The sequence below is a fragment of the Lactuca saligna genome, chromosome 5, assembly GCF_052625555.1.
Source record: "Lactuca saligna cultivar CGN05327 chromosome 5, ASM5262555v1, whole genome shotgun sequence".
In the NCBI taxonomy this organism is placed as follows: domain Eukaryota; kingdom Viridiplantae; phylum Streptophyta; class Magnoliopsida; order Asterales; family Asteraceae; genus Lactuca; species Lactuca saligna.
The window spans coordinates 53914127-53937918 of NC_136421.1; the positions used below are offsets into that span (position 1 = coordinate 53914127).

The window sequence follows — 23792 nt, forward strand, 5'->3', positions numbered from 1 at the left end:
CCGAACTACCCTTCGGTACTAACAACCGAACTGGGGGACTATTCCCCTCCTACTACTGCTATCACATATAACATATCATGTCAACATATAAACATAGCAGCATATATTATCAGACATATCTGGGGTGTCTGACCTACCCTTCAGTCCTAATAACCGAACTCTACTACTATCACACATAACATATCATGCCAGCATATAACATATTAGGTAGTAGAAAACCTAGATGGTATCACAAAGACAATCATCTAATCATACAACTCCTACTGGTGGGTCGACATTTTGGCTGTAGACCCACCACTAATGGAAGGTAACTCACCTCGTAGTAGCTGCTGATCTATGCGGGAATCCTCTGAAAACTGCCGCTGCTGCTCCGGAAATCCTCCGACTATAATTTCCACAAAACACTTTCGTCATACACTGCTAACTGTTCTTAGAGTAAAATGACCATTTCACCCCTGACCAAATCAAAGTTAAAGTCAACTTCTAGTTGACCTGACTCGCCGAGTTGGATCGCCAACTCGCCGAGTCGGATCGTTCCATTTTCCCTTATACCCGTCTCTACTCGTCGAGTTAGGCGATGACTCGATGAGTTTTCCTTCTAAATGAACATCGACTGAATCCTCATCTGACTCGCCGAGTTGTATGAACAACTCGTTGAGTTCATCTTCAACTAATACACATGCCCTATCCTTGACTCGCCAAGTTGTATGAACAACTCGTCGAGTTCATCTTCATCCTTAAGAAGTTTGCCTTGGACTCGCCGAGTCTGCTCATGCACTCGCAGAGTCCCATGATCTTCCAGAACAATGGATTAGTCCAGAACGTTGGGTCACTCCCCGGGACCCCCTAAAACCTTTCCACACTCAACTAGGTCCTTATGACCCTCAACTGATATGGGACAGAAACCTTGGACTCGTCGAGTTGGTCACATCCTCTCACTAAATCTTCGATTTCTGATGTACAACCCTTGATTAAAAGATAGATCTATGCTTCTACAATCGATCTAGCACGTAAAGTTACAACCTTTACGTGCTTGCATGGGACTTTGAGCTCAAAAGGTCCTAAAACAATCTCTTACAATGCATGGGGCCTTCTTTGAGTGCAAGAGCCACTCCTTTCTGCCTTGTAACCCCTCTAAGGGTCTAGATCTGAAACATTAACCCCTAATCATGCTTGCAATCATGGTTGGTTACCAAAATGGCTTAGAAAAACCCTAAAACTCCACAAAATGGGATCTATCAAAAGAATAAACAAGGTGTAGACTTTATACCTTCTGTAGACTGCCAAAGATGCTCAAAATCGGATGCTTCTAGCCTCCTCTTGATCCTTCAAGCTTTTCCTTCCTTCCTTTGGTCACAAAAGCACCAAAATCACTCCAAATGCCTCAGATTTGCTTCAATAACGGCTAGGGTATGCTATGGGGGTCTTCTAGGAGCAAATGGGACGAAGGAGGCCGAGTTAAGGTGTTTAAATAGGGTGCAAACCCTTAGGTTAGAGTTTTTGTCCAGACAGGGCCTACTCGCCGAGTCCGGGACCCGACTCGTCGAGTCCACAACTTAAACCCCGCATCTCATCCCGCTTCTACTCGGTGAGTTGGTCCTTCAAATCGTCGAGTCCAAGGCCAAAATGAAAAAAATATTAATAAAAGAATACATACCAAGAACCAGGTGCTACAATCCAGCCACTAAAATTTATTTCAAAGCATACTTGTTCTTATGGCTACACTGGTTAGACAAGTACTTCTTCAGAACGTTCGGACTTATATCAAGTTTCGGAGTTTGGTTGAAGATGAATCCACCCATTAAGCCTTATGAAAAGAAGCTTTTCATTGTTTCTAACCAAACAGATGATCGTAATTCAACAGGACACCACACAGACACTTCTGAGTCTCTATTGACTCCGAAGGAAGAGATCGTTACTCGGGATCCAACTGCTTCATATCTTTATTGACATCACTAAAATCCCTTAGAATTTTTGCATTATTTCTTTATCATTGGCACACTTTTGTACAAAGTTCCTTGTGATTTTCAAAAAGTTTGGTTCGGAGTTATAATGGTTACTTTCAGATTCGGAGAATAGGCAATGGCAATCAAATACGAATGGGCAGTTTAGAAAAGGCAGTCTTTAAGGAATACGAATCGGTGAATCTTAAGGGATAATATTGCGATGATGGCGCATGCAAGATTTAAAATGTACTGAAATCACGCCTTGTCAGTTAAGCCTCCTAACATCATGTATGTCACACACGCTTTTTCAGGAAAAGTGAATAGTCTCCAACTATATTTCTCTCTCCTATACTGACGTATAAAAGGGCTTTGACAGTTCATTCTTCATTACCACTTTCAAAGACCTTCTGCTACCGGTGATTAAAACCCTTTTCTCTCTCAAGCACTATTCATCATCGTCTCCAACCACTTCAATGGTAACTTCATCCGACACTCCATCTGCTGCCGGTCAAACAACATCATCAAGTTTATTAGGTATCAAGTTCAATCAAAACTTGATTCTTGATCTTGATTCATCTAACTATGATGCGTTTCTTCAGCCTCTCATCAAATGTCTTTGTCACTCTCCACTGGCTACTTCCTTTTCAAAAATGGAAAACATGCAGTTGGCTCTTCTTTCTAAGGCCTACTCTACTGCACGATATGAATAACATGATTCCACTTCTATTTTTAGATTCACGACCAAAAGACCAACATTACCAAGACCAGGTTTTGTCGCTTGTTAGGGTTTTATCAAGGTCGTGATTTATTTGATCCTAAAACCATATCTAACTCTACTCTTCTGGAGATGTTCTACAATACGGGTTACAGAGAGTATCTTGTTGTCGTCTCCAAATTCAAGAAGTCAAACCTCCCTACCATGTGGAATGGTTTCTTTACCCTAATTTTCAAGAGCTTTTCAGAGAGGGTAACCAGATCGGATAGTAAAAGTAAGTTGTTTCTAACAATCCTCTATGGTGTTTACTCAGACATTAACCTGGATTACAGATCAGTGCTTTGGGCTCAACTTGTCCAGAGTACTCTTTCTATTACATGTCATAACGATATTTCATGTGCATGTTTTTGGGCCATCTTTATTCAAATGGCCATCAAACGCCACCATATTCCAGTAATCGAGGGTTCCATGATTGCTGCTATTCCAAATTTTCACACTTCCAATGTTATCGTGGCTGATAGTTCAAGATTCACATTTACTGGATCGATTCCTGAATTGATGCTTCGTTATGTACTGGCTAACATCGAAGTCATCCAACCCTATTGCAACAAACCAGATTCAGGTCCTCGTCCAAAGACAACTGCAGTGCAACAAGTTCTTGAGGAGGCTGATAAACCAGAGAAAGGGGCAAAAGGAAAGCAAAGGTTGGACCCTCTGAACTTATACAAGTTCTGAAGACAAAGAAGCAAGCCAGTCACATGCAACAAACCCCAACACAAAGTGATGAGGAGGATTCGCAGTCCAAGACAATCTCCGACATTCGCATTCCAGAGCAAGTCCAGCAAGAACAAGATGACATAGTTGTGACTTCGCATCCTATGGTCTCGAAGCCATAACTATGAATCCTAAGGTATCATTTTGTATGCTAACTTCAGTTCCAATTACTGATGATTTCTTTCAAGATTTCACTCCACCATCACCCACTGCTACAATAACGCCAATTTCAATTGCTCCATGCCCGAATGTTTCAATGGTTTTTTCAACCACAAGCATCAATTGCTCTATCAAACCCTCTCTTCACAGATTCCATAACGATGACCACCACAACTACTACAACACCCCAAGTAAATTAATGTCAACGTATCTGATACAGGGGTAGGTGCTTCGGGTGTATCTTTTGGTGCCGCTTTCACTCCTGTTTCTCCATTTCGTCAAGATGACCCGAATACTGTGTTCGGAGACGATCATGATAACCTTGAGGACTTTCATTACAGTCCTTTCAATGTTCAATAGTTTAACGGTGACGTTGCTCTTATGACTCATCGATAATTCAAGGTCCCTCAAGAGAAGTTAGATACTTTGATTGAATCATCAAATACCTCCTCCAGCTCAGACTACTCAGTTACAGCTCACAAAGCTTTGCTCGAGACAATGACAAAAGAGCATACTGACAATCTTGAAAAAGCAAATAAATTTTTTGAGGATTCTTCAATTGTTTGCAAGGAAATGAACGAAAAAGTCGAAAAACTAATTTCTAAAGCTCAAACCTTTATAGGTACTTTCCAAACATCCTTTGAAACTAACACTACCAAAGCTAATAAGGTGATTTCTAGTATTGGATCTACCCTTCACACTGAGAAGGATGCTCTTGAGCAGGTTCATACAGGTATTCAATATGATAATACAGAGTTTTACACTTCAATATCTTCCAAAATAGACAAGCTTCATGATGATTTAGCACTTGAGAACAAAATTATGGATGAGCTCGCTGTCAAAAGTAAGAAGGTGAAAGTTCTATTAGTAAATTTAGCGCATGCAAACTCTCAAATCGTCGAGCTAAAATCTGAGAAAGTTGGTATCAAAAGTTGAGTGGCTGATGTGAATGTTGACTTGCACAAATTAATCGAGACTCGTGATTCTCTCCTTACTGTCTTCATCCGTTAGCATCTAGCAGAGAAATTCAAGCCCATCTTCTCAATGCTCGACAAGATTGAAGGTGTTTTAGAATCCTTTATTCCAAAACAAGGGGGAGAACCTGCGAGAACTTTTGGTGCAGGAACAGGAACTTCTGGTGGTTATGATGTAACACCCGTAGATCCGGGCTAGTCACTTTAGAGACAATGAGCGTCAAAAATAAATTTTTGATAGAACATTATTTAGAATAAATAATCTTAACCAAGTTATAGTATATGTCACAAAGGTTCTGTACATATAAAGAACGTCGAAATCCGAGTTATAACGAAGAAGTTATGACCCGTCGAAGTTTTACGGCAAAATCGGCGCGACACCGGGAATCGTAAAAAGTAAATTTATGACAAAATACTTTCTAGCCTTAGCGATCTAGACGAAAGTCGTAGTATATGTTAAACTGAGAGCGTGCATAAAAAAACGTCCAAATCTGACTTCGTATGAAGAAGTTGTGATTTTTCTAAGATTTAGCATGGCAGTGCACAACCCGAAATTCGAATTTTAGATCAGTCAATTTTCAACAAAATAATCTAAATGAGGAATGAAGATATCGTTAATAGGAGTTAAATGATAAAAAGGTAGATGAAAACGGAGCTTGTATGCGAAAGATATGGACGAAACTTAGTCTATACTCTTCGAGCATGGCGAATTCGATACAGTTTTGTAAATCCGAGATAGAATGAGAATTAGCCAACGGTGTCTAAATGAAAGTTGTAGTGCTCATAAATACCAACATGTGGATATAAATAACATTGAAAACGAAGCTCGTATGCGAAAGATATGGACGAAGCTTAGTCTCTACTTTTCGAGCGCGGCGAATTCGAATACAGTTTTGTAAATCTGAGATACAATGAGAATTAGCCGACGGTGTCTAAATAAAAGTTGTAGTAATCGTAAATACCAATGCGTGGATATAAATAACATAGAAAACAGAGTTCGTACACGGAAGATACAGATGAAGCTACTCTACGATCAAATCCCTATAAATAAAGGATGAATCCTTCATATTTTCTTCACACCATAACCTCTCTTTCTCTCTCTAACTTCTCTCTAGACTCCTTAAACCCCTCCCAAGTATAGGGAACCTCCCTAGCACAAGAAGGAAGCCCCATAGCACCTGAAGGCTCCGAGAAGAAAAGCTTTAGGCTCGGAAATGTAGCTCCAACGAAGCCCGTTTTTTTAATAAAAACCCGTTGTAAGTGAGCTACGCCTATACTATTTACAATATAGCTTTTATTTAAATATTGTAATGTTATTAGGTCCTTATAATAATTATTTGAGCTATTATTATGTGTTATATAAGTGTCGTTATAATATCTTTTTAACCACTCGCGGTACGAAGAATCTGGTTTAAAGGGTCGCATAGGGTTGTTGGAGTTTAGAAGTGTTATATGCCAAAATGAGTCTGCCCTCCGGTGTTTTATGTCTGTCCCCTGTCTGTACATAATGGTTAGAAAATATTATTTAAACACTTATAATAATAATAATAATAATAATAATAATAATAATAATAATAATAATAATAATAATAATAATAATAATAATGCCAAGACTGATAATTAATCACGGTAAATATTAGACTAAAATCTAGTAGTAATAATACTAGGTTTCGTCGAAGGAAATTATATTGTTAAGAAACGAAGCGTTGTCCGAGTTTAGAATCATCGCTTTAACAAGTGAGTGCATAGTTATTTTCATCTTACACATAGATATGAAGTATTTTATATAAATTACGTGTCATGTGTGCATATTATCTGGATACTTGCTGTTTATGCTGGATGAATGATTTTATACATGTTTTAAATGATTTAAACTATATATTTATTTTATATCTACAAATATGTTGGGATAAAACATAGGTAGATGAAATAGTTGATGTGTGATGAAATAAAATGATGAGAGATAGGTGATAATAATTAGGTGATGATAGATAGGTGATGATGAATCGGTGATGTAGGATGAAAGGTACTATAACCTTGTCCGACAATTTGTGGATATAGTCATCTACCAGAGTATAGATGGTGACCACAGACTATTATAGACAACCCCGTGGAAACACCAGCAGGCTCATAACCTGTAGGTGATGAATTACGAGTCCAGGTAATGTTTTAACTACGTATTCATGCGATGATACTCTGACCCCTTACTATGAATTACGAGTTTAGGCGATGTTGTAACTACGTATTCATACGATGATACTCTGACCCCTTACTATGAATTATGAGTTCAGGCGATGTTGTAACTACGTATTCATGCGATGATACCCTAACCCTTGTTGGGCACGTATTGAGGGAGTAATCCCTGAATCAATACGGTCTATGCGATGATCCTTAGGGAGAGTCCTTAGGAACAAACATATAAGGAAATGCGATGTAAGGAGATGAGAGGTAAATATGATGTAGGAGACGACCCTTAGGATAAATCCTTAGGGAAGGTACTTAGGAATAAAGAAGATAATGGGGATGGGTAATTGGGTTAATTGTTTGATGATTAAACATAATAATTATATTATTATGGGTTGAAAACCCTATGTACTCACCAGGTTTCCCAACCTGACCCACTCAGTTTACTTGTATCACAGGTGACGATGTGAAGTTACATTACACTGAGAGATTAAGGAGATATAGATCACTAGTGTAAATGAATGTAAGTTCTGTTTATGCTTATGTTTCTATATTGACGATGACATCCCAAGTGTTTTAAAAGGAATAAAAATACATTTATTTGGAAATGCTTTGATAATGAAATTATCATGTTTTTCTAGGAACAAATTCCGCAACGTTTTTATTGAAAGAGATACTTTGATTTTTATAAATCATAAACAAAATCGGTCTTTTCTGGCCGTGAAAATGGGGATGTCACAGATGATGACAATGAGCAGAAACCCAAGTCAAATGAACCGAAGGATAATGTAGCTTCAAGTTCAAGAGGAAAATTAAAGGTAATTGATGATGATGATGATGATGCGAAACTAAAGCGTAAATCTCGCACTATAGAAATCAATGAAACTCTGTGAGTGGCTAAGGAAGTTGATGAAAAAGAAAAGACACTCTGTGAAGCCCAAGTCACACTGGAAACTCAGAAACTTTTATTTCCTTTGTGGACTATGGCGCGTATAATGAGTGAAGCAATTGATAATCCAAGTGTGTACTGACTAGAACCTGTAGTTTCATTCGAATTGGAGAACTCTTTAGATTCATAGCTTGATCTGCCGATGACTCCGAAGGCTTTCCAGTTTCTCTGCTTTGATTGGGTTGCGAACATTGATCTTTCTGATTTAGGTGCTGATCAAATGCTCTTCTCCTTTATCTAAAGCATATGAGGCCTTAATACGAATCGTGGAGCTCAAAGAAGATCACGACTGTTAAGGTGTTCAGACCGATTGAAACTGAAAGATTTCTGAACGCTCATTTCAAAGTCATAAGGGGTGCTACGATTCAGGTATATGAGTTTACTCTCACAGATCTTCCATGCCTGAACCCGTATGATTGGATTTTGCTACTTAATTTGTTGATGAGAGATGAAAAGAAGTTTGAACCCATCATTGCATATCTTAAGAGGATGTTGATCTCTTACATACTGGAGGTTGGAAGAATGGATGTTAAAATTGTTGCGGTCCTGCGAAGGAAGCCAACCGTGTTTCCCAAGGAAGCTCCTAAAGATTTTGACAAAATGAAGTTGAGCAGAATACCAAAGGATGGATGGTGTACGGCATTTCAAATTCGAGAAAGGCCTGATGTTGATTTTCACAAAGCTTGCTTCCATATGCCTGATAAGCATCTTTTCTCCACATCATGCCTTGAATACATTATGAAGATGATGAATAAAAACAAAGCAAATAGTGTTGTCGACAAGAAATGTTTCTCGGATATGATCAATTGGTATATCCAGGTTTGCAAGACACTGCTGAGCATAATGTCAAAACTCTTTACAGTTCAGAGACGCCAACAATAATGAAGAATCTGCCTTCCTAATTGACACAAATGGGGAGATTGTTGGGGCTATATTGTGTTGTGTCAATTTTGTATTGTATTGTTATAGTCCATAACGAGTTGGGCCTGTCCGTCTGGCTTCTTTATTGTGCTAGGGTTAGGGTATTTATAGTGCATGCATGCACCGTGTTTTGTATCGATCTTCTTGTAACCCTACATTACCTTTACATTAGCAGTTCTTAGTCAGGCTCTTCTAAGGCAGTGCTTATTAATCATTCAGCATAACTTTGATCTCCTTTCTTTGTGTTTAATTATTCTACCTGTTTTGAATCTATCGATCTTATTAGTTTTAATCTTATCACTAATTAGATCTAACAAAAGGAACATCAAGATGCAAGCTTTATACCTCCTGGAGATAGGTGATGAAGTGCAAAGTTTGGATCTACAAAGCTTGGAGCTCACACTTGCTTCTCTAATGAACTCCTTCTTCAAGAATATAATGTAAACAAAAATCACACTAATGCTTCCAAAACTCATAATTGGTGGCTAGGGTTTCAAAGGAACAATATGAGGTACTAAAGGTTGGTAATGGGAAAGGTTCTAAGAAGCTAGAGCCCTTAAATAGGGCCCAAAACCTTAGGGTTAAGGTTTTGGTCAGCAACGACTACGCCCTGCGTAGCAAAACCTATGCCATGCGTAGATTAATAAAAATGCGTCCCTCATTGAGCATCTACGCCTTGCGTAGGGCAAAACCCCCAACTTCCAATTTAACTTCAAACAACCATATCTTCTTCGTCTCAACTCCGTTTTTGGGGTTCTTTATATGCACATAAAGGTATTGTAGAGCCCCACAATTCTATCTAGTTACTTTTGGCTTAACACATGCCGAACTAAAACCATAATCCATGAAAAAATCCTGATATATAACTTTTTCTATTTTACCATTTGGTTCCAACACACAAATCAAAGAGCTTAGATCTCATGACCAATATTAACATCCTTCAACAAGGTCTTAACTTTACTTCCTCTAAGCCTAAAGCCTTTTCTTGATCGATTTACGGCCCACAAACTATGGATTAAGAAACATCCTGAAATAAAGTGTTACAAAAGACATGTTAAACCCTATTTAAGTTTGGAATCACGTCTCAAAGTCTACAGAAAAAAGTAAAATAGACTCTTGTATATAACTGGAGATAAAAACCTCACCCTATGATGTAGGAAAATTACGATTTTCAACCTACAACATGTTTTCTATTGCACTCCTTTTTACGGGTTTAAATGAAAGGCTTAAGCCATTAAGTCTGAAATAATTTCATTTTTTTTTGGTATTTCTATTTCCAAACCAAAAGCAAAACAAAATGTAGGAAAAGAAACGATCAAATTTAAAGTTTTCAACTATCCAAACACACTTACCAAAAGCTGGAAATTTTCATTAGATCCTCGTTGGCTAACCAATAACCAACATCTTTTTGCAACTGTCCTGTTTATTCGCCATTACCCCCTTTAGTCCTTTACCACCACTTTAACTACTCAGTACTCACGTATACTCCAAAACCCTAAATCCTGGCTGCTCTTTCTAACACGCACATAATACCGATAGTGTATTCAGTTTCTCGCCAACAGCCGATGGCTTCTCTTGCGTTTTCTTCAGCGAATCTCGCAGCTACGAACAAATTTAGCTCTGCAATCCCCGCTAGAAACGGCGTAATTGTGAGTTTTTACTGTCTCTTCAGTTTACTTTTGGCAAACACTTCAAAGTTTGGTTCCGATTCATATCTATGTATACACACTTCATAAATTGCTTTAACTCTATACAAAGATTCGTTGCGTTCAAGTATTTTCACTGTTTGTTTATCAGTAGCTTTTAAATATATCTGTGCATGTTATGTATATATCTCTGCTATATAGAAATGGGATTAATAATCTATTTACAGAAGTTCATTTCTTTCAAATGAAGAAGAAAGGATGAACATCTTCAATTAGCTTCTATACATTACACGATCACCTGAAAATCTGTGCATCTATAATATGTGTGTATTTTTATGTCTGTGTTTCTATATATATGGACACACAGAAGAATTCTAGTTCCCATCTGTTGATTCACTTAAAGAAATGTTATCTGATTCAAAACAGTCCTGTATAGATAGGAGATAATAAATCATGAAGAATGGAACTGTTAGATTTTTTCATAAGCAATGAACTCATCACCACAACATACAAATAGTAGCATGCTTGTTAACTATTGATTGCTCAATGTTATTGTGTATGTGATAATAGACAAATATGTAACCATACTTAACTCTATTGTCTTGGAAGCAGAATTGCAGGGTGAATTTTAAAGAAAACGGGAGGTTGAATACACAAATCCTCACCAACGAGCAAGAAACAATGCCTAATTTCTTGAATTTGAATCAATTCGAGAGAATTCCAACAAAAAAAGATGACAACAGACTTCGGATCTTTTCAGGCACTGCCAATCCTTTATTATCCGAGGTACAATTTGGTCAATTGTTGATTTGTTTCTATATCTTTTGTTGTGTATCACTCATTTCAAATGTATATGTTGATCGAGTTTTGATGTATTTGATAGGAAGTTGCATGTTACATGGGTTTAGACCTTGGAAAGATTGACATAAAACGTTTTGCTGATGGAGAAATATATGTTCAGTTACGTGAGAGTGTTAGAGGGTGTGATGTGTATCTTGTACAACCAACATGTCCTCCTGCAAATGAGAATCTTATGGAGCTTTTGATTATGATAGATGCATGTCGCAGAGCATCTGCAAAAACTATCACTGCAGTTATTCCATACTTTGGATATGCAAGAGCTGATCGAAAGGTGACTTTGCATTATAAATTCGACTGCAAATTTATAAATTTAACATATTTGTATATATAATTTGTTTTTATGCAATTGATGAATCAGACACAAGGGCGCGAATCAATTGCAGCTAAACTTGTTGCAAATCTGATAACAGAAGCAGGAGCAGATAGAGTTCTTGCTTGTGATCTTCACTCTGGGCAATCAATGGGGTATTTTGACATTCCGGTTGATCATGTACATGGTCAGGTAATCAGACTACTTTTCTAATTCTTTATTATTATTTTTTTTACAATGAAACTACATTTTGAGATTTTTTTTTTTTTTTTTTTTTTTTTTTTTGGGATAAGCAGCCTGTGATACTTGATTACCTTGCAAGCAAGACAATTAAAACTGATGATTTAGTAGTGGTGTCACCTGATGTTGGTGGAGTTGCTAGAGCAAGAGCTTTTGCCAAAAAATTATCAGATGCACCTTTGGCCATTGTTGATAAGCGGCGTCATGGCCACAATGTGGCAGAAGTAATTTTTTATTTATTTATTTTTTATTTTTTTATTGCTTCTCAAATTACAAAATTGACCTTGAAGAAAAAAACCTCATGTTTTGTTGCCCAATATCATATAATGTAAAATGTAAATGTTCCCATTTGGTTAATGATTACCATTCCTTGCAAGTTTGTAGGAACTGGATTTTAATTTCATACCTAATTTGTTAAAAAGACGAAAATACCCATATATGAAAGTTGTATCTATGGGGTTGCAGGTAATGAATTTGATTGGTGATGTAAAGGGTAAAGTAGCAGTTATGGTGGATGACATGATCGACACTGCTGGTATGGATTGGAGATGGATTATTTTTATTAAAAGACTAAAATACCCTCCTTATATATATTGATAGATTCCATTCCTTTAAAAAAAAAACCAAACGCGCTAGTTTAGTGTTATTGAAACTTTATATATTTAATTTAAAAATGATTTGTGGATTTTATTTATTTATAGGTACTATATCGAAAGGTGCAGCCTTATTGCATCATGAAGGGGCAAGAGAAGTTTATGCATGCTGCACACATGCTGTTTTTAGGTCAATCATTTTTCATAATTTGTGTCATGAATTTTTATTTTTGAGGTTTAATATTTTATTATTAAATTGTTGATATGCAGTCCACCAGCGATTGAAAGGTTGTCAAGTGGGCTTTTTCAAGAAGTGATTATCACAAATACTGTTCCAGTTTCAGAAAAGAATTATTTTCCACAGCTCACTGTTTTATCTGTAGCAAACTTACTTGGTGAAAGCATATGGCGTGTGCATGATGACTACTCTGTAAGACCCTCTTTTTATTTATTTTAAAACCGATACAGAATCTAAACTTTTTTTTTTTTTTTTCAAAAAGAAAAACAATTTTGACAAAATTTTGGAGTATTACTAATTTGTTTATATTATATGTTTTGTATACAGGGAGGCTATGAACACTTCTCTGGCCTAGGAATTGACTAAGTTGCCCTCAACTCTCATCCCTTGTACAAATCTAATCCATTTTGCAGATTCAAACTTCCATGTTGTAATTATAAATGAGATTTTTAACCCTATGTACCTTGTTATTATATGACATTAATGCTTTTATCAGTATCATACATTCATACTTGATTTAAATATATAAAGTGATGTAATTTGCGATCATACTTGGTTGTTGTTTCAAACCAACAATTTTGTATGTGAATTTGGACTTAATTGTAGAAATATAAATACGAATAGGAACATTTCACTTGATTCTTTTTAGGTTTATAATTGCTCATTCTCTTAAAGTGCAACTCCATTTTCTTCTGATGTTTGTAGTATATATGACATGTTTTTGACAAAACTTCAAATATAAATAATCCAACATATCAATTACTTGATTTACATATAAGTTGTGAAAATAGTGAAGTTTTGCATGAATCAATGATTTTGTACAAAAAGATGAACTCTATACTTGCAAGTATGCATCAATCTTATCATATTGATTGCCATTGTGGATAAATGGAAGAAAGGCCTAATGGGTCAATGAGGCCAAACTTCAAAACGAATATAACTTGTTATATATCGGAAATTGAGGCCTAGTTCCACTTTATCTACTTTATCTGGACGAAAAGCTTTCAACATGTTAGAGCACAGTTGTGTTGCGTATACCTCCAATTTCCGTGTATTTCAAATTTTACAATATTTTGTGTTAATTGTAATTCATGTGATTTCCTTGATTTTATGTAATCACGTGATTAGATAACTAAACTACTCAATTTCAGTAAATTAGTGTCAGGTTTTGATTTTCCTGAAATTTGGCAAGTCTTTCAAGGTACCTTGAAATTAAAAAACATTTTTCCTTTTGTGAAATCTTAAGCACATTGTCTACCGGATTTACAGTTTCACTTGACACTTCTATATAGGGTAAATGATAAAAAACACTCGTTTTACACATAAATTCGATTTTGACTCCGTATTTTATTTTATATCAATTTTGACACTGTGTTTTCCAATTTGTTACAATTCTGATCACTTGACCGGCTAAGCAGGTTACATGATGACGTGACATTCTGATATTATATGCTGACGTGTCAAAATTGAATTTTTTTCTCACAAAAAACACTAAATTTTCAAATTTTTTTTTTCGATTTTGACACTAAGTTTAATTTTTTCTTTCAACTTTGACACTATGTTTTTTTTATTCCAAATCGAACATCATTTTTTCTAATTTTGTTCAATGTTGACAATTTTTTATTTGAAATCGTATAAATATTTTTTAATACATTTAAATCGTATAAATATGTTTTTTTTTTTTTCATTTAAAAATCATAGTTTTGTATAAATACATTTTTTTTACACTCAAACCATATTTTTATATATAAATATGTATTAGTTATATAAAAATTGTATTTTATATTAAATATGCAACTTTAAAATGTGTTTGGAGGTTTGGAAACGTGTAGTCGATCAAAACTTAGATATCAAGTTTATAACCCATCAAAAATTTACATCTTATTAGAAGCTTATGGTTGGTTTTATTCTTATGATATAACTAATGCTTTGATCGTAAGAAAAAAAAAACACTTTGTATTTAAAATAAAAATATGGTTTTTAAACGAAAAAAATGTTTTTATACGGTTTAAAATGTAATAAAAAAATATATTTATACAGTTTCAAATGGAAAATAGACAAAATTGAATAAAATTTGATAAATGATGTTCGATTGGAATAAAAAAAACATAGTGTTAAAATTGAAATAAAAAATTAAACTTAATGTCAAAATCGAAAAAAAGTGAAAACTTAGTGTTTTTTGTAGAAAAAAATCAATTTTGACACGTCAGCATATCATGTTAGTATGTCACATCATTAAAACTGACACGTCATCATGCCACGTCAGCATGTAACATGGTTAACCGGTCAAATGGTCAGAATTGTAACAAATTGGAAAACACAATGTCAAAATTGACACAAAAAAACACGGTGTCAAAATCGAATTTATGTTAAAAAGAGTGTTTTTTTGTGCCATTTACCCCTCCTATATATACTGGGAACTTTTTGTGGAACTTGCATATTAATCTAACAAATTGTCAACCAAAATGTTGAAACACATAGATACTTAAAACATTGAATCTAGTTTTGTACCAAATTCGACTACCTTCGATAATTTATAAAGAATTGTCGATATGTTTACTCATCTTTTCCAACTCATCAAACATTCTCCTTACATTTTTAAGTCAAATCTAGGGTTGATACAACTGATCTACAACACGAAGAATTCGAAGGGTACATTTGTCCATTTGAGTTATTTGATAAGAATACTCTCGGCTCGAATGAACTACATAGAGAAACATATCTTCAATCAAATTAGCTCACAAAAGTGTCGAAATTTGACCTCATTGAGTACTCCTTAATGAGTCTTGAGAAGAATGAGTTTTCTCTTTCTAATAGCTTTGATGGCGTGTCATACTCCGCTATTTTCCCTGTTTCAAGACCACATATTTAAGTAGTTAAGTTAAGTTTCCATTTGTTTAAGAACATTAATTCTTATAAACTTTAATTTTTCCCATTTCTTTCCTTGAAAAACTTGAAACATTAATTCATGTGGAATTCAAATCTTTCAAGTAGTTCAAATCTTTGACTTTAAAAAGTCAAAGTTTATTAGAAAAGACTAAAGATTATGTGATGATGCTTACCATCACTAAGAACCAAAACCAGATCGCTATCTATAACAGTATGGATTCTGTGGGCTATTGTGACAATTGTTCGATCCTTAAATTCATGGGTAATAATCTGCTGTAAAATTCCATCAGTAGCCGAATCAATGGATGCTGTTGCTTCATCAAGAACAAGAATGCTGCTTTTCTTCAGTAACGCTCTACCAAGACAAAACAATTGCCTTTGCCCAACACTCCAGTTTTCTCCCCCTTCAACCACTACAAAATCCATTTACTTTTTTTTTTTTAATCTCTAAATGCAACAAATAGCAAACATAATTTCATGCATCTGTTTATTTTATTTTTATGTAAAATCCAAAATAAAAATAATATCTCACCTGGAGATTCAAGTTTCTCTTCTTTCCCACGAACTATATCGCCAAGTTGACATTTGTCCAAAGCCTGAAATGAAATAACAAAATTTTGGACCTTAATTAGGGTTACATGAAAATGACTATTATACCCTTTCATAACAAGTATGAATTATCAATTACCTCCCAAATTTCTACATCGGGATACTGGTCTAGGGGGTCGAGGTTTCCTCTAACTGTTCCTTCAAACATGGTGGGATCTTGAGGAATAATGCTAAGTCTTGATCTCAAGTCATGAAGGCCTATTTTGCATATATCTACTCCATCTATGGTGATAAAACCTTCTGTAGGCTCTATAACCCTAAAAATGGCTTGTATAAGAGTTGACTTTCCGCTTCCTGTTCTACCAACAACACCGACTTTCTTCTTTCCTGGAAATGTGCAGGTAATGTTTTTCAACACAGAAGGGAGATGATCTGCGTATCGAATCTGCATAAAAAAAACGACACAATTTCGGTTTTCTTTTAGTTTATTTTGATTTCGAATTTCCAGAATTGAAGAAGCTTAATTGTTTATACCTGCAAATTCGTGAAAGAAATTGTTCCGTTTTGTGGCCATTGGCTTGAAGGTCGAGAATCGTCAATCACAAGAGGCGCTTCACTGGTAAGATTTGAATACTGCAACACTCTTTCCACTGAGATCATTTTGTTTTCTGCATTGCATATATTCCATATAACAGAAGCTTGCTGAACATTTAGATTGATCCCATAAGTCACTGCTAATCCTGCAATGCCTGCGATGACAAAAAAACACACATTCGAATTCGATTCAACTTTCATAATTTGGGGATCGTGATAAACAAATAATCCATTTTTGTGAAATTATGAACTCACTTGGATTAATGATTCCATCAGGAAGAGTAACAAGGAGAATGAGTGAGAACGCAAAGACGAAATTTGATAACTGGTTCAATCTGAAACAAAGCCACTCGATTGCTGCGACATTATGAAACCATGGTCTCGAGTGATTATCAATCAAATAAAGATTTTTCTCAATAAACCGATCTTGTTGATGGAAAGCACGGATTGTTGCTGCACCAGTGAGAGACTCTGCAAAATGATGAAGAATTGGGGCTCTTTCTATGCCTGCTAATCGTGCTAATTCTCTTGCAGTTGGTATGTAATATCGCTGTAAATTAATCATGAAAACATCGATTTGGTAAAAAAAAAAAAAAAAAATGTGTTCTGACTTTTGATCTTGGAAACACGCGAACTTTTAATGTAAATTCTTACTTGATACCATATGCAGACACCTGTGACGGGAATAAGAATGGCGAACACTTGCCATGCAACCTGTGACATGACTGCCATTGTTCCCAGAAGCTGAATCGTTGAAAACGCACACCATCCTATTCGATTTGCCATTTCTAAATCTAACACACTTTGATCCGTGGATGCCTGCGTATTTAGTTTCGTTTAACACGAAAAACTGAAACCCTAAAAAATCTTCAATTTAAATTTACTCACTCGATTCAGGATTCTGCCAGTTGGGGTGGAGTCGAAGAAGGACAAAGGCGCACGTAAAACGCTATGTAGCATCTTGTTGAAGAGCTTTTCAGAAGTGGAAAGTCCCGCTATAGCAACAAGTGAGGCTCGAAGAAGAACACAGAAAGCACTTCCTACTGCTAAAAGTGTATAAACAAGTAAAATGAATCCCATTCCATTGATTATCTCATCATTTGAATCAGTCGGACATGCCCATGCCATCCAGTAATTACTAGCAATCTGTAGAGTCTGAAACGAAGATTGAGCTAAAAGTATGATCGGAACTAAAACACCACCTTTTACTAAAGTCAAATAAGACCAGTAAACTTCTTTCCCGATGCTTCCTTTTTCTCTTTCTTCTTCGTGAATCAGTTTCCCTTCCTTTTTTGACATTTCGACACATAAACTATGGTCTGAATCTTGCCGAGTTTGTGCGAGTTCTGTGATTAAAGTTGGTTCTTCTTCTCCTTGTGTTTGTTCGGATTCTCGACTTGAGTTTTCAACTGCTAGGACTGATTCTAGAGCTTGGTTATGAGCTCCAACTAGAACTTCGAATCCTATGTTTTGTTTTAAAAGTTCTTTGAAAGTTCCAACTTGTGCAATTCTTCCATTTTGCATAACCTGTTTTTGAATTTATCGTCCCAAAAAGAAGAAAAGAAAAGGGAGAGATATTGTAAGAAAAATCAATGGATCTTGTTGAACACTAATCAGTTAACATTCAGAATACTTGATACAGACTCTCTGAACACATCAAAAGCCTCTGAATGGTTATGGAACACTATCTTCTTTTAACCATTAAGAGGTTGAAATCATTCAGCATTAAAAATTTGAAGATCATATTTAAAAAAATTGGCTTACCAGAATGAGATCTGCGGCTGGAAGAAACTCGACTTGGTGTGTAACATAGAGCACAGTCTTTTCCTTGAGCATTCCAAGAAGGCATTTCTATAATAAGGAAAATAATCAATCAGCAGATTTAGCGACAGAGTAAATCGTCAACAAAAATAGTTCATATTGAATAAATAACGAGAATTTTATCAAAATAAAGGTTAGAGACACATGAAATAATCATTGTCGTTCTATATATATACTGCATCATGAACATTAAAGAATTGAAAATCTGAAAGATCTTTCAAACCTGAAAGAGTTCAGTTCCTGTATGTGCATCAACAGCGCTAAACGGATCATCAAGCAGATAAATATCAGCATCATCATACACAGCACGAGCAATCTGAATCCTTTGCTTTTGACCTCCGCTCATGTTTATCCCTCTTTCCCCAATCTCAGTCAAATCTCCGGTGGAAAAAAGCTCAAAATCTTTAGTCAAAGCACATGCTTTAACAGTCTTCTCATATCTCGTTCTATCGTAATCATTCCCAAACAAAATATTCTCTCGAACATTCCCCGTTAAAATCCATGCAGATTGAGGAACGTAAGCTTTAGTACCACTTATCTTCACAGTTCCCGATAACTTCGGCATCTCACCGAGTATGCATGACAGGAGGCTAGATTTTCCGGCGCCGACAGTTCCACATATCGCCACCTTCATTCCTCGTTTGACGTGAAGCTGAATTTGATCAAGATTTGCAGTTCTTGAATCGGGATCCCAGCTGAATCTTCCGTTTTCGATTTGGACATCAAATTCTGTGAGATTTCTTGGAACAAACTCGACAGTATTGGGTTCAATCTCTTCTTCCCGGAGATAAGAAGCCACCCGATCTGCAGATACTTTCCCTTGTGCGATTACGTTTAGAAGATCGGGAAGATTAAAGATCGGATCTTGTAACATTCTGAATGTAGCTAATGCAGATAGAACTCGGCCGGAGGTGAGCGGGATACCCATTAAAACACAACCTCCGAAAGTCATCACCGATATGAAAATTGGCGCACCCCAGAAGACAAAAGCTGCAAGAGCATTAAGTTTCATTGATCTCCATAACCAATCGTATTCGACTTTCCGGAAACTTTCGAGTTTTTGAAGATAATGGGTGTCCCATGCTTGAAGTTTTAGCGTCTTTATGTTACGTAAAACCTCTGAAGTCGACTTCATTCTCGCATCTTTTGACTCCATGATCTTCGACTGATACCTTTTCTGAACTCGAGTTAAAGGTATGTTCCCTGACATTAACACCATCGTTGCTGCTAATCCGATAAACGCTCCGTTTCCAAGATTTATATGAAGGACAAACATCGCTAACGTGATTTGAATCGGCAACATGAAGAGTGTGTTAATGTACCACATGAAATCTGTTATTCGTTGAATGTCAACGCTCATGATGTTGATGATCTCGCCACTTGTGTGGCTTTGACATGATCGGCTCGATAACACAAGCCCTTTTTTGTAAATGTGAGAGATCAAAGCAGCCCTGAGTCGGAGTCCGAGTTGACGAGCACCAAAGATCCATTGTCGTTGTGTTAGTGTCTCAATAAATTTCGCACCCAAGAACCCTAACACGATAAGGTATCCGCTGGTTAAACTTCTGGTTTTCTTTTCGTTCAGAAAATTCACGAAATCACTGATGAGATATGGCCCAACATACGATGCAGCAGCACTTGTAATGGCGAAAAGGGCATTGATTGCTACTTTCTTTCTTGTAAAACGATAAATCGCTTTGTAAATTGATGGGTTTTGTGCTAAGCATTTGCCGAAGAATTCAGAGGTAAAACTACCGGAATCTATGAAATCAACATCCGGGACTTCATCTTGGTCGAGTGGTTTCTTGTTTCCGGCAACAAACAACGGGTTGATCCAAGAAAACGTAACGAGTTGAAAGATCGAAGCTTTTCCATATGGGCATTCTCTTTTTTCTTGTTTTGTATCGTTGTTTTCATTTAGTAATGGCTCAGTGATGCCACTTGGGTTAGCTACAGTTATGCCCGTTTTCCCTCTAATCGCAAGAAACAACAAGCAAGTAGACGATAGAACACTGATTAAATCAATGTATTCGAGTAATCCCGGGTGAATATGATTCAAAACTAGAAAATGGACATCAAGAGTTATCCGTGAAGCTGTTAACAAGAAAGTACATAGCCACCAAACTCTTAGAATCCATGGGAAATTAACATGTTTATGTTTTGGGACGACATATAACGCGATCAATGTCATGACCCATGAAACAATTTGCATGATTTCGGAGGATAGAATAGGGATTCCATATTTGCAATGTGCTTTGCTTCTGGTTTTGAAGGTTATTGGGATCATAATATGTGTTGCAAGTAAGAGTATGGAACATGCTAGACTTAGTTTGTATGAGAGGCCGAGTTTGATGTTGGATGGGTTCAGTTCATGGGTCTTGGTTTTTGGTTCGTGGGTGCGTAGTTGTGGCTCGATGAGTCTCTTCAAAAGACCGATTAATAAGACCGCAAGGAACCCAAGTTGGAGAATAATGCTTGAAGTTTCCCACAAACATGGTGAGCCTGGCTGCAGCCATGGTTCCCAAAATTCAGATAGCTTCAAACCTGTGTGTTGTGCAACAAAAAATCATTTGATATTTAGGCGAACTTTTGAAAATTTAACTTTCAATTTGGTATGAATTTCTTGGTGTTACAATAAGTGTTAGGTGACAAGATTACAAGGTTTTGGTGTAATTTATTGATGAAATCATAATTAGTTGTTGTTTTAGATTAGTAAACATATGTGCATCGACAATACATTAGCTTATTTGAGTTTAATAGATTGACACTTCATCATTTTACTTAGAGCATCCACAATGCATTAAAGTTATTAGAGTTTAATGGATTGATACATCATTATTTTAATTAGTATACGACTTTATATTAATTTTCCAATAATGCATTGAATTCAGTAGAGTTCAATGAAATATATATTTAATAGTTAAAATGTTTTTTTTTTCATTGAAGAGTTCAATGGTAATTGAATTTCATATCCATTGAATGCTAAAATGACATACCATAATGATAGAATCCATTAAATGCCAATTAAGTATGTCACATCATTCAACTCTCCCATTAAACTATGAATTATGAATTTCTGGACTTTATATGTCAAAGTTGACATTTTGCTTTGCCTATGAGTATGACCATTTAGGCTTTTTCTTCATAGGCAATCTAGTTCTTTTTTGAAATTAATAAATCAAACTATTTTGCTTTCTATTTGATGATTAAAATCTTGTAATCTGCCACACGTTTTATATAATTTGCATTAGGACACTTATTTACTCTAGATGAGAAAAAACATGTATGGCTTTTTAGAATATTTCAAGGGAGGAAAAATCTAGTTGGTCTAATTTAATTGGTAATTAGACAATGTAATTTTTATGTGTAAAATTGTTGGATAAAGTTAGTTTTTTAGCTTTTAAAATTGCAAATTTACATAAAACTAAAAAGCTAAAAGTATGAAAAGGTCAAAAGTATTTAAAAACTACTTGAAATAGTTTTTTTAATTAAAAACTTTCTGTTTAAAATAAAATTTAAAAACTATGTAAGACAAAAATATTTGTTCTTTTTCATTTTTTTAAAGCTAACAACACAAAATCTCCAAAGCAACACACAATAAATATTTTTACCCTTTCGCACTAGCTAGGATCTAGTTTAACCCTGTTGACTCCAAATATGAAACAGCAATGACCATTTATTCGAGTCAATTTTTACCCATTACTTGTGAAAATGGTCGATTTGGGTTATATTTATTCCAAGGAGTCTAAAAGATATAAATAAATGAGGCAAAAACAAAACACGTGAAATGCCATCTAAAGCGAATTAAAACACTAAGTTATATTTAACATTTTAATTATAATAATATTAAAAATAGACTCTCTTTCTAAAAAAATAATATTAAAAATAGACAAAAAAATCTTCGACAAAAAGGCTTAGCACCCGATTGAGTCAGTACCCAACACCTCTCCACTATCCTTTTTGCCACCTCTATCTTCCACTCATAAGGAAAACCGCAGTCGACTTTCCTTTCTAATCAGTAATCACCGAGCACAATCACATCCACTTTTTTAAATATTAAAAGACATTCCAAAAATATATAGAAAAATTGTAGCATCTAGTAATATTCTAATTAACTTGACTTATCAATGTTCTTCTGATATTCCAAATTGAAATGCATAGGTTTCCACAAAAAAACATAGTATATATCAAGAACTATGTTATTCATCCTTGAAAAACCAGTCATTGCTAAGTCGAATTCAAGACTTTTAAGAGCCCAAATTAAAGATGTTCATCGATACTCTTAAAATTATCATGGAGCTGTTAAGATATATAGAACTAACCTTTTATGACCTCCATAGCTTTAGAAAGCATTCAAACCACGGTTTACCTCCTCACTTGAACAGTTCTTCACTTGTACAGACGAATATTTCATGTATCAATTTGAAGAGAGCTTGTCAACTATATCACATTTATATATAAAACAAAAAAAATCAATCAATCAATCAATCAGTTTGATGGTATCTGATTTCATTGTGTGGATGATAATAATTCATGTGTCACGGACTTCAAATCTCCTTTTTCCTCCTATATATGTCTTCCCAAAGGAAATTACAAAGAAAGGACCAAAGATGTACGTTGGAGGTTAATATCAAGAAAATGAACATCAACACTGCACTTTTCTGAATAAAAAAGACACTTAAAGTTACGTATAGTTTACAAAAACCCTATAAGTTCATCTTGAATATGAGCATAGTTTTGAGTTATTTTACAGCAACACTTTGTCTGTATAAATGAGTAGGATTCTAATTAACAATACCAACCTGATAATATGTTGGTGGAGATGAACATGTCTTCAGAAAGCATCCGACTGTTCTTGACAGGAATGAATGAATGGTCTACTTCTTGTGATATTGACTTGGAGAGAGGTTCTAAACTATACAACACTTTCGTGATTGATGTTATATATATATATATATATATATATATATATATATATATATATATATATATATATATATATATATATATATATATATATATATATATATATATATATATATATAAGAAAGTACGTACGGAGATAGTCATCTACCATTAAGGCTATGTTCTCATGATTTAAAAACTGGGTGAATGGAATATTTTCAGAAAAAAAGCAGAACATATATATATATATATATATATATATATATATATATATATATATATATATATATATATATATATATATATATATATATATATTTGGGTTTTGTATTATTGTTGTTTGATAGGATGAAGTCAGAGACGACAATGGAGAGAGTGTCATGTAGAAAGAGAGAGGAAAAATAGTTTGTTAAAAAACTTACGTTTGGTTTTGGAAACTTTGTTAGTTTTTTAGGAATTTTTTTTTTAAGAAATACATAAATTTTGAAAAACGCATTTGCTCGTTTAGTTTTCCAAAAGTTTTC

At 35.2% G+C, this 23792-nt stretch overlaps 2 protein-coding genes and 1 long non-coding RNA gene across 3 annotated transcripts; 2 read left to right on the forward strand and 1 right to left on the reverse strand.

Annotated features, from left to right (window-relative positions):
• Nucleotides 1-9982: 9982 nt before the first annotated feature.
• Nucleotides 9983-13059, forward strand: LOC144997407 (ribose-phosphate pyrophosphokinase 1). Its single transcript, XM_078957310.1, has 9 exons — nt 9983-10271; nt 10881-11054; nt 11152-11400; nt 11488-11631; nt 11736-11903; nt 12145-12214; nt 12381-12462; nt 12543-12702; nt 12838-13059. Exons 1-9 carry the CDS (start codon nt 10188-10190, stop codon nt 12874-12876), a joined length of 1170 nt encoding a protein of 389 aa, XP_078813436.1. The 5' UTR covers nt 9983-10187; the 3' UTR covers nt 12877-13059.
• Nucleotides 13060-15013: 1954 nt separating this feature from the next.
• LOC144997007 (putative ABC transporter C family member 15) lies at nt 15014-23292 on the reverse strand. The gene is made up of 12 exons (XM_078956821.1): nt 23166-23292; nt 22686-22803; nt 18587-20907; nt 18307-18393; nt 17431-18069; nt 17197-17361; nt 16798-17092; nt 16483-16697; nt 16088-16393; nt 15932-15995; nt 15573-15812; nt 15014-15359 (listed from the first exon to the last, which is right to left on the reverse strand). Exons 2-12 carry the CDS (start codon nt 22714-22716, stop codon nt 15244-15246), a joined length of 4479 nt encoding a protein of 1492 aa, XP_078812947.1. The 5' UTR covers nt 22717-22803; nt 23166-23292; the 3' UTR covers nt 15014-15243.
• Nucleotides 16392-17307, forward strand: LOC144997008 (uncharacterized). Its single transcript, XR_013659690.1, has 2 exons — nt 16392-16567; nt 16819-17307. It is a non-coding gene; the product is annotated as an uncharacterized LOC144997008 (long non-coding RNA).
• Nucleotides 23293-23792: the final 500 nt, after the last annotated feature.